This window comes from Plasmodium coatneyi, chromosome 6 (assembly GCF_001680005.1).
Source record: "Plasmodium coatneyi strain Hackeri chromosome 6, complete sequence".
NCBI classification, from domain to species: domain Eukaryota; phylum Apicomplexa; class Aconoidasida; order Haemosporida; family Plasmodiidae; genus Plasmodium; species Plasmodium coatneyi.
In genome coordinates, this window is record NC_033561.1 from 491,645 (window position 1) to 507,277 (window position 15,633).

The 15,633-nt window shown below is 43.5% G+C and overlaps 5 protein-coding genes across 5 annotated transcripts; 4 read left to right on the top strand and 1 right to left on the bottom strand.

The window, feature by feature from the left end:
• Positions 1-218: 218 nt before the first annotated feature.
• PCOAH_00013750 (Uncharacterized protein) lies at positions 219-4,517 on the top strand (the record flags this gene model as incomplete). The annotated part of the gene is made up of 1 exon (XM_020058184.1): positions 219-4,517. The coding sequence occupies one exon, from the start codon at positions 219-221 to the stop codon at positions 4,515-4,517; it is 4,299 nt and encodes a 1,432-aa protein (XP_019913718.1).
• Positions 4,518-5,795: 1,278 nt separating this feature from the next.
• PCOAH_00013760 (Uncharacterized protein) lies at positions 5,796-7,265 on the top strand (the record flags this gene model as incomplete). The annotated part of the gene is made up of 4 exons (XM_020058185.1): positions 5,796-5,915; positions 6,087-6,217; positions 6,371-6,470; positions 6,663-7,265. 4 exons carry the CDS (start codon positions 5,796-5,798, stop codon positions 7,263-7,265), a joined length of 954 nt encoding a protein of 317 aa, XP_019913816.1.
• Positions 7,266-8,677: 1,412 nt separating this feature from the next.
• On the top strand, positions 8,678-10,252 carry PCOAH_00013770 (Uncharacterized protein; the record flags this gene model as incomplete). The annotated part of the gene is made up of 1 exon (XM_020058186.1): positions 8,678-10,252. The coding sequence occupies one exon, from the start codon at positions 8,678-8,680 to the stop codon at positions 10,250-10,252; it is 1,575 nt and encodes a 524-aa protein (XP_019913784.1).
• Positions 10,253-10,410: 158 nt separating this feature from the next.
• PCOAH_00013780 (Uncharacterized protein) lies at positions 10,411-11,382 on the bottom strand (the record flags this gene model as incomplete). Its single annotated transcript, XM_020058187.1, has 1 exon — positions 10,411-11,382. The coding sequence occupies one exon, from the start codon at positions 11,380-11,382 to the stop codon at positions 10,411-10,413; it is 972 nt and encodes a 323-aa protein (XP_019913881.1).
• Positions 11,383-13,195: 1,813 nt separating this feature from the next.
• On the top strand, positions 13,196-14,327 carry PCOAH_00013790 (Derlin; the record flags this gene model as incomplete). The annotated part of the gene is made up of 3 exons (XM_020058188.1): positions 13,196-13,553; positions 13,770-13,997; positions 14,125-14,327. 3 exons carry the CDS (start codon positions 13,196-13,198, stop codon positions 14,325-14,327), a joined length of 789 nt encoding a protein of 262 aa, XP_019913846.1.
• Positions 14,328-15,633: the final 1,306 nt, after the last annotated feature.

A 15,633-nucleotide genomic window follows, 5' to 3' on the forward strand; every position in this document is an offset into this window, starting at 1 on the left:
AGGGGACGCCATATGAGCCAAGCGCGGGGCGATCCTACATGGTAAACAGCGCCAGAAAAAAAAAAAAAATTTTTTTCATAAATACAGACGATGTTGTCACTCGACAGGGGAGCAGATCTGGGTTAATAAATGAAGTAAAGCCAGAGTTGAAAAACCTTCGTGTGCCGTTGCCTCCGGAACCGCTCCGTCGATCCGTCGGCAATCTGCGCTGTAACACCATGGAGCGACTGCAAGATAAACTGCGGCAGGAACGGACCAACGACCAGCCCATCCTCAACCGGTGTGACTTCGACATAGTCGAAAGGTACGTGGATTCTTCGAGCGAGGAGGAGGACCATCTCCCCGAGGAGCAACACGGGGCAGAACAACAACAGCTTCATGAGGAACAACCGAATGGCCGGGCCAGCCAGACGGGCGACCCCCCACGGCTGAGTTTCCCACCAGCCCTGCACCGGAGCGTGTTGAACTTGCAAAAAGACGACCTGGAGGAGAGGCTAAACCTCGGTGAAATTTATGGCGCGCTCGATGCGGCAAGTCCGGCCAACACTAACAACCCTGCCAGTGCCGCCCATCTTACCGGTGGAGGGAGTTATCAGCACAGAAAGAGCGAACCGGTCAGACGCGAAAAGGTCAACAATGGCGATGTTCACAGAAACGGGGGAACGAATGAACTGAAGGAGAAGCACCAATTGACCTTCCAGCTGAACCAAAACGAACTAGCAAAACTGCAGTGGACAAACCCAGTGAGCGATGAAGAGGTAAGAGAAATAAAAAGTTTTAGTGAAGTCAAGTTGCATGAAGTACGCTTCGATTTTGAAGGAAAATTAAGAATACAAATAAACGAAACGGAAATGAATAAAAAAAAAAAAAAAAAAATCTTCAACCATTTTGATGGGCTATATCACCACAACGATGAACCACTTAATAGTGGCTACACTTTCCCAGAAATGATTTTTCTGTGTCAAAGTTCGAATAGCAGTCAAGTCTGTATAGCTCTGAAAATTATGACCAATGTGTTTGTAAATTCGCATTTAAGAGTTTTCCCCTTTCATGACGATTTAAAATCCGACCTTTACCGTGATGAGAGTGCCCTCCCGACAAAGGACAAATACTCCTTTGGGTTCACCTACAGAAGATTTTCCACCTACCTGAACAGTGACTTAAACCTATTTGACAAGCTCCTTTTCTTGCTCAGACATTGCAGGAACAGGAACATCGAAATGAGTTCTGTCCATTGCTTGGCTAGCTATACCTTCCCCAACAATGTTTGCGCGTTGAGGGAGGACGTGGTGTTTGATTACTGGGGGGAACGGGACTCCCCCGTGCTCAAATTCTTTCACGACTATGAGGCGTTTTCCTATCTGGACTTTTTCAGTGACGCTGCCTTCCTCTTCGAAGGGTGTAACGTCTATTTTTACGACACGCGGAAGGGGGGGTCAGCTAAAGTACCTACTGATGAATGTGAGGACAAATCTGCTAAAGAGTACGAGGAGGAGGGTACCTCCCCCGGTGAAGTGAAACTGGGCGGCGAAGAGACGGGGCACTCCCCGAACGAATCTGCCCAGTGGGGAGGCAGCGACTGGTCCGACGTGGCCAAGAAGTTAGAAAAGGGAAACATAGCAAAAAGGGAAAAGGGCGCAAACGGGGGAGAACACCCCAATCTGATGATAACAGAAGTGCCCATAGAGGAAGAACTCATCGCCCACCTCGAACCGCTCAGCAGTATAACGGACGACTTACAAGAGATGCAAAAGATAAATGTTAAAATGGTACACCTGGGAGGTTTTCACGCATACTCACATGAGGACATCCTCACTAATATAAGCACCATTCTACAGAACAATTTCGGCGTGGTCCAAGTGGAAAACAGTTGTGTATGCCTTTTAATAGGTCTCCTGTGTAGGCGTAGACAGCAAGTGAACCTACTCACATGTACAGACCTTATAGCTAACTTGGAAAGAATATACGAATCGAAGATAATAGGAAGCGAATTAAACAAACAGAGAGAAGATGGAAAAATAAACCAACCGGATTATGTCGAAACAAATTTTACATACAACTTAATAACGCTGATAAAGTATGTCATCATATACAATTACGATAAGGACCTCTTGCAGAAATTTAAAGTCCTTTCGTTTTTGCTATTCTATAGGAGCCTTCCTTTTATTCAAAATGGTGAGGACAAAAGGGAGGTCTTTTTTTTGGGAAGCGAAGTTTTGAAGGTGTGTAGACTGTTACTCTTTTGCAACCTATACGTAGAACCCGTTGACTATTTTCATGACCTGATTAATCATCTACACAAGAAGGGCATCCATGATGATCATGATGATCGTGGGGTTTACAAAAAGTTTCTCTCACAAGTGTATTTGTATTTAGCCACGTACAACATTGTGGGGAGGAGTGTCGACTTGTCGGGATTCCTGTACACGAACAAAATTATAAACACGCTGCAGATGCAGGTGAAAACTCTTTTTCGACAGGAAGGGATGAATGGGGATCCGGATGTGCCCACCGACGACACGCCAGTTATATGTGTCGATAGGCAAAAAAACAAATGGGACTTCGCCCACTTGTGCAACCTGCAGTTAATTCACCAGTGTGGAGTTTACCTTTTTTCTGTTTTCTGGTCCATGAGGAGGAAGCACCTCATTGGAGAAAAATATGTTGGGAAAGAGAATGTAGAAGCAGTGCTGGAAACGCTCCAGGTGTTGCTCAGAGCGGTTATCGATCAGTTTCACGACTTGTTAGAAGTTTACACGTGGGAGCAGCAGCAGAAGGAGCCGTCGACGCACCCTCGGAAGGACGCTTCCTACCAGAACATCATACAGACGATTATTCGCCGCATGAAGGAGGGCCCCCTCCCCTTCAACTACGTGATTTACAAAAACGAAATCGACTTGCATTTCTTCTTTGTCATTCTTCTCCAAATATTGAACATAATTTTGCTCATTGTTTTGGAGCTTCCATTTTTTTCTCCCGATAAAAGGGACCACACAACACTGAAGTTTTTGAAACGCATTGCTCAAGATGTTGCTAAGTTCGAAGAGGACACACTGGTTCACTTCAAAAAGGACATTTTTCACATGGAACATGTGCAAGACTCGTATAGCCTTCTCCTACCCATGTCGTACCTTTTTTACAACATTCACGGTTTTACGGGGGGAACGCACCTCATGTGTAGTCACACCGATCAGCCGGATGGAGACGCTGTGGAGAGGTTACTATACTCCCTGAGCTTTTGTTCATCCGTTCCGTTAAGTTACTTCTCTTTGAGGGCAATTTTCACGACCCCCTCTCCAGGAATTATCAGCCCAGGGCGAGAGACAAACGGGGGCATTTCTTCTTCACAAAATTGTGATCACTTCGGTCACGCTTCCTCTGAGGAAATGGGCACTTTCCCCGAAAGATCAAATGAGCGTAATAAGAGAATGATCGAGGAGACCCCTCCAACGGGGGGTGACCATGTGGACATCCCGAAGAACATCATACTTTTCCTAAGGAAGTACATCCAAGGGAAATTTCTGCTTTACCACAGCAAGAAAAATATCTTCCTGCTTCTACTTAAGAATATATTTAGGGAGTGCAATCGGAAATGCGGGGAACAAGAACGAGTGGAATTTCCCCACGAGGGGGGAGGCACCGAGAGGAAGGACGCACTTGTCCATTCGGTTTTCAAATTTTTACTGAACAGACACATCATCCATTTTATCGGAAAGCACATGGACGTATCCATTTTTTTTAAATACTTTATTCAAATATTTATCGTCAATGAGGGAAAATGCATTGGGGATTCCCTGGGTGAGAAGATGGAAGTTTATTCGCACTTGGTGCGCATAGCAGAGGAGTACATTTTTAAGCGGGTTGCCTGTTCAGACAGCGAGGGGGAGCATCCCCTCCTTGTACACGATATACACCGAGTTGTTAGTGATTTTGTGAGGGACAATCCCCCTAATGATGGTAACTGCGAAAGTGCCAACACGGAGGATGGTCCAGGCGCACACTCCCTGGACATACACGTGAAGCGTTTACTACAAACAAACAGAAGAAGCATAAAAGGATGCATTTGGCAAAAAAAAATACAGATCAGTACCCAGCTGTCCGTAGCTATATTTGAAAAAATTATTGAATCTTTTAAAATGGCCTATTTCTTCAGCCCCCTGATGTTTGCAATTTTATTTTTCCTTTCGTCTACGTCATTTCCAGAGGAATGTCGAAACGTGTTTTACAGAGACACAGATTTGTTAAAAATTTTGTCAAAAAATGTATTCATTCGTTTTTCTGATGATGGAAAGGACTACATTGTTTTTACTACGTCTACATGTTATGGGAGGGAAGAAACAAATTTTTTAATTGACCTGACACCACTTTTCCCGTCCATTTTTTCCCTCATGTTGGACGACTCAAAAGCAGACTGGTTCGCTCCCAGTATGCACAACTACTTCACAGCTCTACGTTCGCAGTATCCCTACCCTAGTTTGTTGCACTTCCTCTTTTATGTTAGTACAAACGGGATGTGAATCCCGCAACTTGGGAGATACATGCAAAAGAATGGTGGAGACCTGTGTAGGTACCTACCGTTCTGTCTTTCTCCCATGTCAAATTTTTATTCCCTTAAGAGAGAGATCCTCTCCTCCATAATGTCTGCATTTTTACTTTTTTTCCATCTTGCAAATTCCAAAAATTAAACACCCTTACGAGGGTTAACTCCTGCACGTGCCCACCACCAACTTGCGTACCATACCTGACACAGAATTGTAAGTTGTATTTTGTTGTAAGAAAAGGTACTCCTTTCCAAAAGGGGAGGAGACCAGGTGGGATAAACCACGGGGTCTACCCAACCAGGAACACTCTGCACAACACATACGTGTGACAATTGCCAGGCAGTAGTTATCCCCCCCAGTTGGTTTCCATTCTTACAACATTTGGTAAGCTAATGAAGGGGGATACTCCTATCCCCACGTGCCCGTAGATTGTGGCCCAACCACAACGAATCGCCTCAGTGACGCAGTGACTTAACCGCTTCTCACCAACTGTAACACAACCCAACATTGCACAGTTTTATCCATTTTTACCTCCCATTCGAGTTTCCCCCCAGGTGAAAAAAAAGGAAAAAGAAAAACTGACTGAGTGAGCTCCTTACACATGTTCCCTTGTTCGCTTTCTCCCCTCTCGTAGCGTTTTCTCTACATGGGTCATTCCACCCATAGCACAGCACTGTAAATCATAAAAAACGAGAGTTGTCGTGATGAGCATTGTAAACGATGGGCTGAAGGAATCCAAAGAAGGAACCCCCTCCCCTGCACTTGCGAACACATGGTGATGTGTAGAAAACGAAAAATGTCACGACTGTGAAATTTTAAGATAAAAAAGTATAGGGCACAATCCAAAAAAAAAAAAAAGTACGCATTTGTGTATAGCGTGTACCCATTTTATTTTTTATGCGTACAAAAATTGTATTTTTTTTTTTTTGCAAAGTATGCATTGTAAGAGAAAAACATTGAGAGGACGCTAAAGCGTGTTTTCCTGCAATGAGGAGAGTGATGTAGCGACCTGCTGAAATGCTAAGTCTACGACGGCGAAGTGTGAGTTGGGCCCCTGCGAAAGTTCCAAGTGTACACCCTGAAGCTGCAAATTTTGCCGTCATTTTTGTTGCCATTCACCCCACGAACAACAGCATAACAACAGCGTAATATTTGCGCCACTCCTCATCCGAGTCGAAGATCGCCCGCAGCATACAGACGTATACTTAGCTTAACGAGGAAACAAAACGTAAAATCCCCACCCATAGTTCAGCCATGACCACCTACAATGTCCTCGGAGAAATAACCGCGTTTGATGAAAAGGAGACCGTCATTTCGCATCAATATGCAAGAATTAGGAAGATAGAGAATGTCGAAAAGTGCAAAAATTTGAAGGTGGGTTTGTGCGCAATCATGGAGGTGTAGCCCCTGGGGAAGATATTCCTCCTGAACGGGGGCATACATGATGATATGCTCCCATTTGGACCTACAGTCCTGCATAGATCCCGCACACACACACTCTCAGTTGCTCCCCACCTGCACATGTCTTCCCTCCTCGCCACGCAGACCCTGCAGCTGATCTCCAACTTCATCGAAAAAATAGAAAATTTGGAAAACAACTTAGAGTTGGAGAATTTAGAACTATACGAAAATTCGATAAAAAAAATAGAAAACATTTTCATGCTCACAAATTTGAAGTAATATCATCACTTGGCAGTTGTGTACTTCACGCTTCCGCCGCAAACTCACTGGGGATGCACACATACATAAATACATACATATGTACGCATGTATGTATGAATATACCTACTAAAGGAATCCTCCTCTGTGTTCCTCCCCTTTCCCTGTAGAATACTCGACCTCTCCTTCAACAAAATTCGGATCATTGAGAACATCGACACGCTGGTAAATCTGGAGGAGCTGTATCTGTCAAGCAACAAAATCGCGAAGGTAAGTGGGGACTTCCAAGGGGTGAAGCGTTTTTCCTTCTTTATGCAGACCCTCCAGAAGGGGCATAAGCGGAAGGAGTGTGCAAAAGCGTGACAGTACACATAGGACGCACACCAACTCGGATGGTTATTTGCACATAAGCACGCGCGATTATATGTCTGTCTTTACACATACCCACTGTTACCCCCCCAGATCGAAAACCTCCAAAATTGCAAAAAGCTGAGACTGCTAGAATTGGGCTACAACAAAATCAGGAAAATTGAAAATTTGGAAAGCCTAACAAACTTGGAAGAACTATGGTTGGGAAAGAACAAAATAGAAGAGCTGAACCTTCCGAACTTTCCCAAATTAAAGAAGCTAAGCTTACAACACAACCGATTAACCAACTGGTCCGTTGAGGCTATTAAAAACATCCCACAAGTAACCGAGCTTTATCTGAGCTACAATAAATTAAGTACCATCATAGAAAACGTAAAAGAGTTGAAGCATTTGAAGGTCTTCGATCTGTCCTACAACGAAATCGAAAATATTCTAATCTGTTCTGAGTTGAAGTCTCTGGAAGAGTTGTGGTTAAACAACAACAACATTGGCAACATAGACATGATAAAAAATCTGCGTGAAAATGAGAATTTAAAAACGCTTTATTTGGAAAAGAACGAAATTCAGGATAAACTGAAGGAAGACTACAGGACACAGATAATTTCCATCCTTCCACAGTTGAAGCAGCTTGACGCCCTGCTCATTTCCCCGATAAAGGTATCCTGCGGCCAGCGCGTTGTAGGAAAAACGCAATGATGAGGGGACGTTATGCAGACGATCATGCGGATTGGCCCCATGTCGACAAAACTGCCGTTGTGATTTTTTCCCCGGGAATATAACCCACGAGTTACGCCCGACAAGCTCGAAATGGCAACACCGATAAATTGATATTCCTTAGTGGGTGGATGAGGGAACAGAGCGTGCCACGTGTAACCCCCTTCCTTTGTTTTGTACAGAATTTAAGTTCAACCAATTAACCGATAAAGGTGAGCCCTGCAATGACGCTTAGCATATGTGCAGGCTGCGGCTTCAGTGTTTAGTGCCCCCCCTCGTCCTGTTCCCAACGATAGAATCGCGTCACCTGAGTGCAGCATTTTTTTTGGCCCCATTAGTCACTAAACTGCTCTGTGTAGAATGGATCAGTCGGACAAACACATTTTTTTAGTCCCCCTTCTTCGAACTCACATTTTGTTTTTCCCCCTGCGCCATGCGCACCTTTGCATGTACATATATGCCCACAACATATCTGTATTCCTGTGGGGGGACCTCCCTCGGATGGAAGCAATCCAGAAAGGGAGAAGTAGAGAAGGTGAAGGTGTACCGGCAACGAAGGCGAAGAAGTGAAACTGACAAGGTAGATAAAAGGACGACGTACAGAAGACGAATGCAAACGCGAAGACAAAAAAAAGGACGCCTTTTTCGTCGTGTCGCACAAATAATGTAGCCCCCTTTTGCTGACCAGATCTGTGCCTACACATAAAACCATTTTTCCATTTCCCTTTTTAAAGTCTAATCGTTTTGTATGTTTGTTCTCTCGCTTCGCCAACCTGCATATAGCATATTGAATGTTGTTTCCTTTTTTTTTTTTTTTTTTTTTTTTTTCCCAAATTTATTAAAGTGTCATAATTCCCCCCTCTACAATGCTACAAATAGCAAAAGGGTGAAAAAAAAAAAAAAAAAAAAGCCCTGTTGCAATGATAAAAAAAAATGCGTTTCCAACGAAGCAAATGTTAACATAATTTGCCGAGTGCGAAGAAGCGAAACGTGAGCGTTCACATTTTATGTACACGAAATTATGCGCGTTGCTCCAGAGCAGATGGGCATAATTAAAATTAGCTTATTCCCACGCCATATCTTCCGTTAAAATATGCAAAAGGGAATACAGGAGAATACTCTCCAGGCATTGACAAATTGAAATTCGCCTCATCCATCGGCTGGCTAGAAAATAGCAATAATGAAAAACTCGCTTTGTATTTCCCCACCCCCAACCGATGAGAAGTCAATGGACTGATAAAAGGATGCCGTGACTTCGCAAGTAGTTACACGTGCATCCAGGGAACGATGAGTAGAGTAGAATTCGGTTCCCAAATTAGTACATCCGAACATACACCTGTAAAACGCGTAGCCAATTGTTGCCCAACTTCCAACCAACTGGCTCCGTACGCACAATGAAGGTCAGGAAGAGAAGTCCGCTTTGCAGGAGGAACCCCCAAGCAGGTAACGACGACAGTCATGATGGGGGACTCCTCGATGAATACTACAACACAATTCCGGGCATCGAACTACAGATAGAGAAAATACTTGAAAGTTTCCACGTCAGTAAATACGACTATAAAATTACGCACCTTTTAATTGACATAATACAAAATGAGACGATAAAAATTCTGAGGAATGCCAAAAATATAAAAAAGAATGGCATTGATAGGAGACTCTACATTAAGGCTGACCCCACAAAGAGGGAGGACAGGAAGGAGGATCATGTCAGTCCTAATTTGGTGGGAAGCTCCAACAGTGGTGATGACACAAAAAAGGATGACGCAAGTAAGGGGATGGTTGAAGGTCAGCCAAGAACTGACCAAAGTAATGTAACTGCAGACATTTCCAACGATGCAAGCGGGGCTAATTTTAAAGGTGGAGTTATTGACGATAGGGCAACACAGGCAGTGTCACTTGGAATGGAAGCCCCCCCGGCGAATGAGCGTGACGAGCAGGTGGAGAAGCAGAATCAGGGAAATGACATTCAGGCAGACGTGGGGGTGGCCCAAACGCAGGAGCAGAGTCATGATAAGGGCGGCCTTGCCGAATTGTCATGTGGGGTAGAAGAAGGCACGAAAAAGGAAGCCGCAGGGGGGGGTAAAGAAGAAAGCCAGGTTGATGTTCAAAATGGAGAGGAGAAGAAACAGGTGGAAGCTGAGACCCTCCAAACGGGGCAAACTGAGCAAAATGGCCAAGAAGGCCAAACAGACCAAAACTCCGAAAGCTTCAGTATCTTCAAAACCTTTTCGAGCTACTTTGCCAAAGTAAATAAACCAAATGAGGAGGAAGGAGAAAGCGCGCCTGAAAAGTCGGGGAACGATGAAAGTAAGAATAGAGAAGCAATCGATGACCCACCAAAAGTAAATAACCCCCAGAACGAAAATGAAAATGTAAATCCTAGTGATAACCCAGCAGGTGCTGGCAACCATTTTCTGAATGATGCAAAGAACAATATTAAGGAGGAGACGAATGACACCATCAAAGAGGGTGTGCCCCATGGGATGAGTAGCAGTGGCCAGAATTTAAACCCAGGGGATGGTGCAGGAATGGCCCCAAATAAGAACCAAATGGACGAAGCGGGAAAGGAAACAAACCAAGTTGGGAGTGGCGTGTCGGAGGAAGTACAAAATGGTGATGAGAAGGAAGGCGCAAAAGACCAAGCAGAGCAACCACAGAGCCAACCCGCCACCACGACGACCACCACCGAACAGGAAGAAGTGCTTGTGATAGACGAAGAAAGCGTCAACCTAGCCATAAAGGAGTACGTCCTAAAGTACATTTATAAAAAGAAGAACGTGGATTTCTTGTACGACGAATTGGCAACTCAACAGAAGGAAACCAACTCGGCGGGCATAGTAGACAGGAACGTCAGATACCCAACTGGATTCCCCCCCTACCTGCCAGATGACTGCTCCATTAATACTATCCTCCCTGCGTGGGACATAAAGTATAATTTTAATTCCTCCAAGGGGGAAAGTTACCAATGAGTTTTTCTCTTATATATATATATTTTTTTGTATCCCGTGCGTCCCCTTAAATGTGTCACGCTCCACGGTTTCACTTCTACGTAAGGGGATGAAGATATAATATTATGTGACCACGCGGGAGTAGGTAACTCCCCACATGTTGACACACAATATTATAGCTACACCCGAATCGTGTTAACCATCTGCATAATGCCGAGCACAAGCTCGAGGCCAATTATGACGATGATAATGCGCTCCAGACGGGAGGAGTGCTTCTGATTCACGTAGTCCAAAAAGGAATTCAAATAATCCAAAGTCCAACTGAGTCTATGGTTCAACAAATCAACCCTCTGCTTTATGTCAAAAATGTGCAGGATATTTAAAAACAGCTTTTTCTGATATTCTAGTTCCCATAACGCTTCTGGGACGTCCAGAATGTCCTGGTCAATGTTCAATTCGTATCGCAAATTGTGTAGAGTAATTTTGGAGGCAAATAATTGCTTGGATAAAAAGTCCAAATTACTTGACTTGATTTTTTCTTTTAAATTTTCAATTTGATCATTTTCGTAAAATAATTTTTTCTCAATTTTTTTTTCCAAATTATTTAATCTGACGGCACTTAAAAGGCCAAAGGAGATGGCTATTTTATCCGTCGTCCTGTAATTATTTGACGTCAAATATATGACAGAGTTATTCACATAACTTTTGTTACTTATATTTTCTACTTGCAGCTCTTCAAAGTCATAATTCTCAATGTTACATTCGCTTAAATTTATAAAACTTTTGCAAAAGTGAAAAAATTTATTTCTGTTTTGCTTATTCATGCTCCATATGACGACACACCCATTCTTAAAAAATACAGCTGAACTATTTTGTTGGTTAAAATATGCACAACTTTCCACGTACAAATAGGGCTCCTTATACAGCACTTGGGATCCCACTTTTTCGTATGCGCTTTTGAGGGTTCCCAAATTGATTGGGCTGTTTAAATAGTAGGCTATTACATATGGCTCTGCGCTGTCGCAACTTTCGTCTAAAAACGGTTTGACTGTCCCTAGGAGTTTCTCCCTTTTCGTGATCTTCTTCTGCGTGTATATTTTGTTACTCGGCTTTTTTTTACTGGAATGACTACACATGAGTTGCCTCCACATGTATGCGCACTTGAGGTGGCCTCTCCCCCACTGTAACACCTGTGCACTTCTGCCGCTAAACATGATGAAGCAGGACATAAAATACGCAACTGCCACAGTGCCGGTACAGATATAGCCCACCTGTTAGACACACACACTGGGAAAAATTACACGCGCTGAAAAGGCGCTCCACCAAATTGACAAGTTTTCTCCCCTCAATTTTGTAGTTAAAAAATTGGAAAAAAAAAGTTAATGAAAGGTAAAAGGAGGTAACAAGAGGTAATAAAGTCTATCCCTTATCCCCCCTTTTTTTTTCCAACTGTGCGCACCATATCGTGTCCAATGTACTGTATGGGGGTTCCCTCAAAATGTTACACCCCATCAATGTAGGTCATTCCCCTCGGATGGCATTCTTGTTTTCTGCACGAAGTTTCACCGCTTCACAGGTTGAGTCTCCCTCCTCTTTGCTTCTCTGCGTCCATTCCTCTTTTTGCCCATTAGTGGATGAAAGAACAGAAAAAACGGTTGGCTCCCCGAACTTTACATTTACACTCACTATTTTGGGAATCCCCAATGTGAGGTATTCTACTGTAACCATGGGCGACGTAGAGGAGTCGTACCCCCCCCCTTAGTTCACATGTTCGGCCCTACTTGCCTATGTAATAGTACGCGCCAGTTGGGGAATTTGTCCAAAAAGGCAGATCTGAAAATAGGTACGTTCAACAGCGGCGTGGACATAAGTAGTGCTACGCCTATCCCAATGTATGTGTTATGTGCCATACACAATGTGCATTTTTTTTTTTTTTTTTCCCCTACCGTGGTGAACATGCAAAGTTGCGCATAAGGGCCAAACCGCAGAACCGCGCAATCGCATACGTTCTGCAAAATAATGGATGGGGGTACAGAAGGTAGCTCACAAAAAAAAAAAAAAAAAAAAAGGCCAAATTGACGGTGGTTTAAAAAAGGGTCCAAATGAGGGCCGATCCAGTGGAAAGGTGCAGGCGAAGAGCGGCGGCCATTTAACACAGCACTGCGAAGTGTGACGTAAGGAAAAAAAAAAAAAACAGTGGAGAGGATCCCAACGAGAAAGGCGAAAAATGCAATTATCATAAAGAGGGTGCACAAATGCACAGGATTATATATACCTGATGACCAAGCACAAAATCAACAGCAGGAGTCATTTCACTTTTGTGTCAGTATGATGCGATGGTACATGAGGCATACTGTTTAATGCTTTTTTTTTTTTTTTTTTTTTCCTTTTTTGGGGAATAAAAATTGCCGCAATTGGTGAGAATAAGAAGAACTGTACCTCACTTGAATGGAAAAAATGAACAAATGAAAGAATGCTTTTTTCGCGTACATCATGTGACCTACTTGGAACGTTAAAAGGTAAGGGAAGAGAGGCACCGCGTGTATATATATGAAAGGCCACATACATACGTACATATGTATGCATGTGCAGGATTATACGTGCCATATGTACATTTTGAACCCGTTCGTTTTATTAATGGTTGGTTTTTCTTCTCCCCCCCCACACAGATAACCGTGTCGCTTGTAGCCGAATTGACACCTCCCCTTTTTTTTCGAAGGCCTACATGTGTGTACACACATAACATGTGAGATATACCAGTGCTGAGTCGCTGCTCCCCGTTCGTTTTCAGTTTATTGCTGCCCTTCACCCAGAGCCTGTTACACGTTGTCGAGGGTGTAGTTAGAACTATGCGCTTGGGTACTCACTAGTGGAGAACCCCAAGGCGACACCGCAAAAGTAGAAGTGCGTGACGACGCTCCCCCCCAACCTACCGCCACATTACATGAGACGCACAAAGTAAAGATGGATATATCCGGGCCGGAGGTTTGGTATGGAAACTTACCAAATGTAACCAAGTATTTAATAACCCTAATTTTTTTAGTGACCCTTCTCATAACATGCAACCTCCTAAATGTTGTGTACCTTCTACTGGACTGGAATTTGATATACAATAATTACCAGCTATGGAGGATATTTCTTAACTTTATGTACGTGGGGAAGTTTTCTCTTTCTTGGGTTTTTTTTATGTCTTTATTGTCCCAGTTTTCTTCCTCCCTCGAGAAGAATGCAGTGTTCTCCAGCCCAGGATCATACTTGTACTTCATCACCATTCAGTGCACCTCCTTATCGTTGATAAGCATTTTGTTTTATTGGCCCAGAGGTAACCCATCGATTTGCAGAGTGCAAAACGGCAACAGGGGAGACACACACTTTTGCAGCCTTAACCCGTTCGGCGGTGTATACTTTCCTGTTCTGTCTCCCCGTTGGGTCATTTTTTCCCCCGTGCGCTGCTTCAACGAGGGCGAAGGTAAATGTGTGCAGGTGTTCACTCTTCTCATTTTGCTTTGTTTCGTTTCGCTCTTTCCCCATCCCGCAGGCTACCCCTTCTTGGGAAACTCCCTTTTGTTCGCCATCATTTACTACTGGTCCAGGAGGGAGGCATGGAGCCAAGTGTCCATTTACTTCTTCACGGTGAAGGGCTATCAGCTGCCCTTCGCACTTATTTTCCTGCACCTTATCATGGGACAGTCCCTCTGGGTGGACATTATGGGCCTCATGTCCGGACATATCTACTACTTTTTCAGAGAGCTTCTCCCGAGGGAAGGTACGTCACGTATATTTACGCGTAAAAGTGAATGCAGATATGCTCTGCGGGGATAGTCACACCTTGGGAGTTCTTTTGTTCTTTCCATGTAACCGTGTTTCACACTCCCTCCCACCCATCTACACAGGAGGACCAAATTTGCTCGAAAAAACGCCCAAGATTTTCGATAAAATAATGATGAAGCTGAGGGAGTTCCGCCTAAATCACGGAATAAGGGGAAACTTCTCGAGGTACGGATACAGACCTGTGAGCGACTCCAGAACGCCCGACAGTTCCGGACCCACAAGAAGAGTCTTCATTGGTAGGGGAGTCAGACTGGGTGATAGCTGACCTTGGTGTATTCAGATATGTTAGAATTGCCTCGCAGACATAGTTGGATAGTGTCTTGTGCGCATTTTTTTCCCTGTGTGTATTGGGAGGTGTCATCCCTGGTGTGGATGCCCTCGCCCTAATTAGCTTACTTCCCGGGGAAGTGAAAAATCAGGAGTTAAACATACCGTTACACGCGGGTGTGGGTATGCTTACAGGGATGCCAACCCGTACAGGCCAGAAGTAGTACATATACATGTACATATGTTTTTTTCACCCTTTTAATATTGTTTTCTGTGTAATTTAAAATGACGAATGCACTTTGTGCAATCTGCTCATTAAACCTAATTATGATTTTCGTATTGATAATTTTTTTTTTAAACTGCCTACAGGCATCCTCGTGTTTTACGCTGTATTTATGTGTACCAATTACAGTTGTGTTACGTGTGCACCTGCCCCGGCGCCCTCGTGCCTGTAGCTTCCTTAATACTACCCCTATCATTGCTATATTGTGCTTCTCTCAAGTCTTACACCCCATATGTTTTTTTTTTTTTTTTTTTTTTTCATTTCATTCTCTCCAAATTTATAGCCCAAGCTTGTTGCACAATAACTGCGATTTTGCTGCATACCACTTTGCTACTTTTTTTTTTAAGCCATTTGTTTAACGTAATTTTCAAAAACCTTGAATTTATCTGTACACATTTTCTTTTTTTAATCCCATTCATTAAAATGGGGTGCATTTTGGTTAACCCCCACGGAAGGTGAAGAATTGTGCAGCTTGGAAACACTTGGAGAAGCATTTACGCGCCCAATGTTGCACATTTTGTGAGGATTTTCCTTTTTTTTTTTTTTTTCCTCATCTAAGACGATATAAGGAAAGGAGAAACCAATCTTCTACACATCGTTCTATTTTACACAAATGAGAGAAAAGTTGACCAATTCTTTTTTTTGGAAAAACTCCCCCGTTGGAAAATTCTGTATGTGCAATCTTTGCGTCGTGCGTGTGACCCCTATGCAGCCTTTTATACGCTTCTAAGGTGACCCCTCTAATGAAGCCATTTTGAGGAACCCATTTTGTGGAACCCATTTTATATTTTTAAATTTCGGGGGAGCAAAAAGATGCCTATTTTTTTTTTTTCCTACATGCACACCATCGGAGTAGATTGGTGACCTCTCTCAATTTAACCTCGTTAACCAATACCTTTTGGAGATTTACGTACATAGCATAAGCAAAGGGTAAACATAAAACTGTCTGTTGAAACGCTTCCTAATTGGCAAATCACATATTCAGTTGCATACCCGACTGTGTTGATCTTTGCTGCGCATG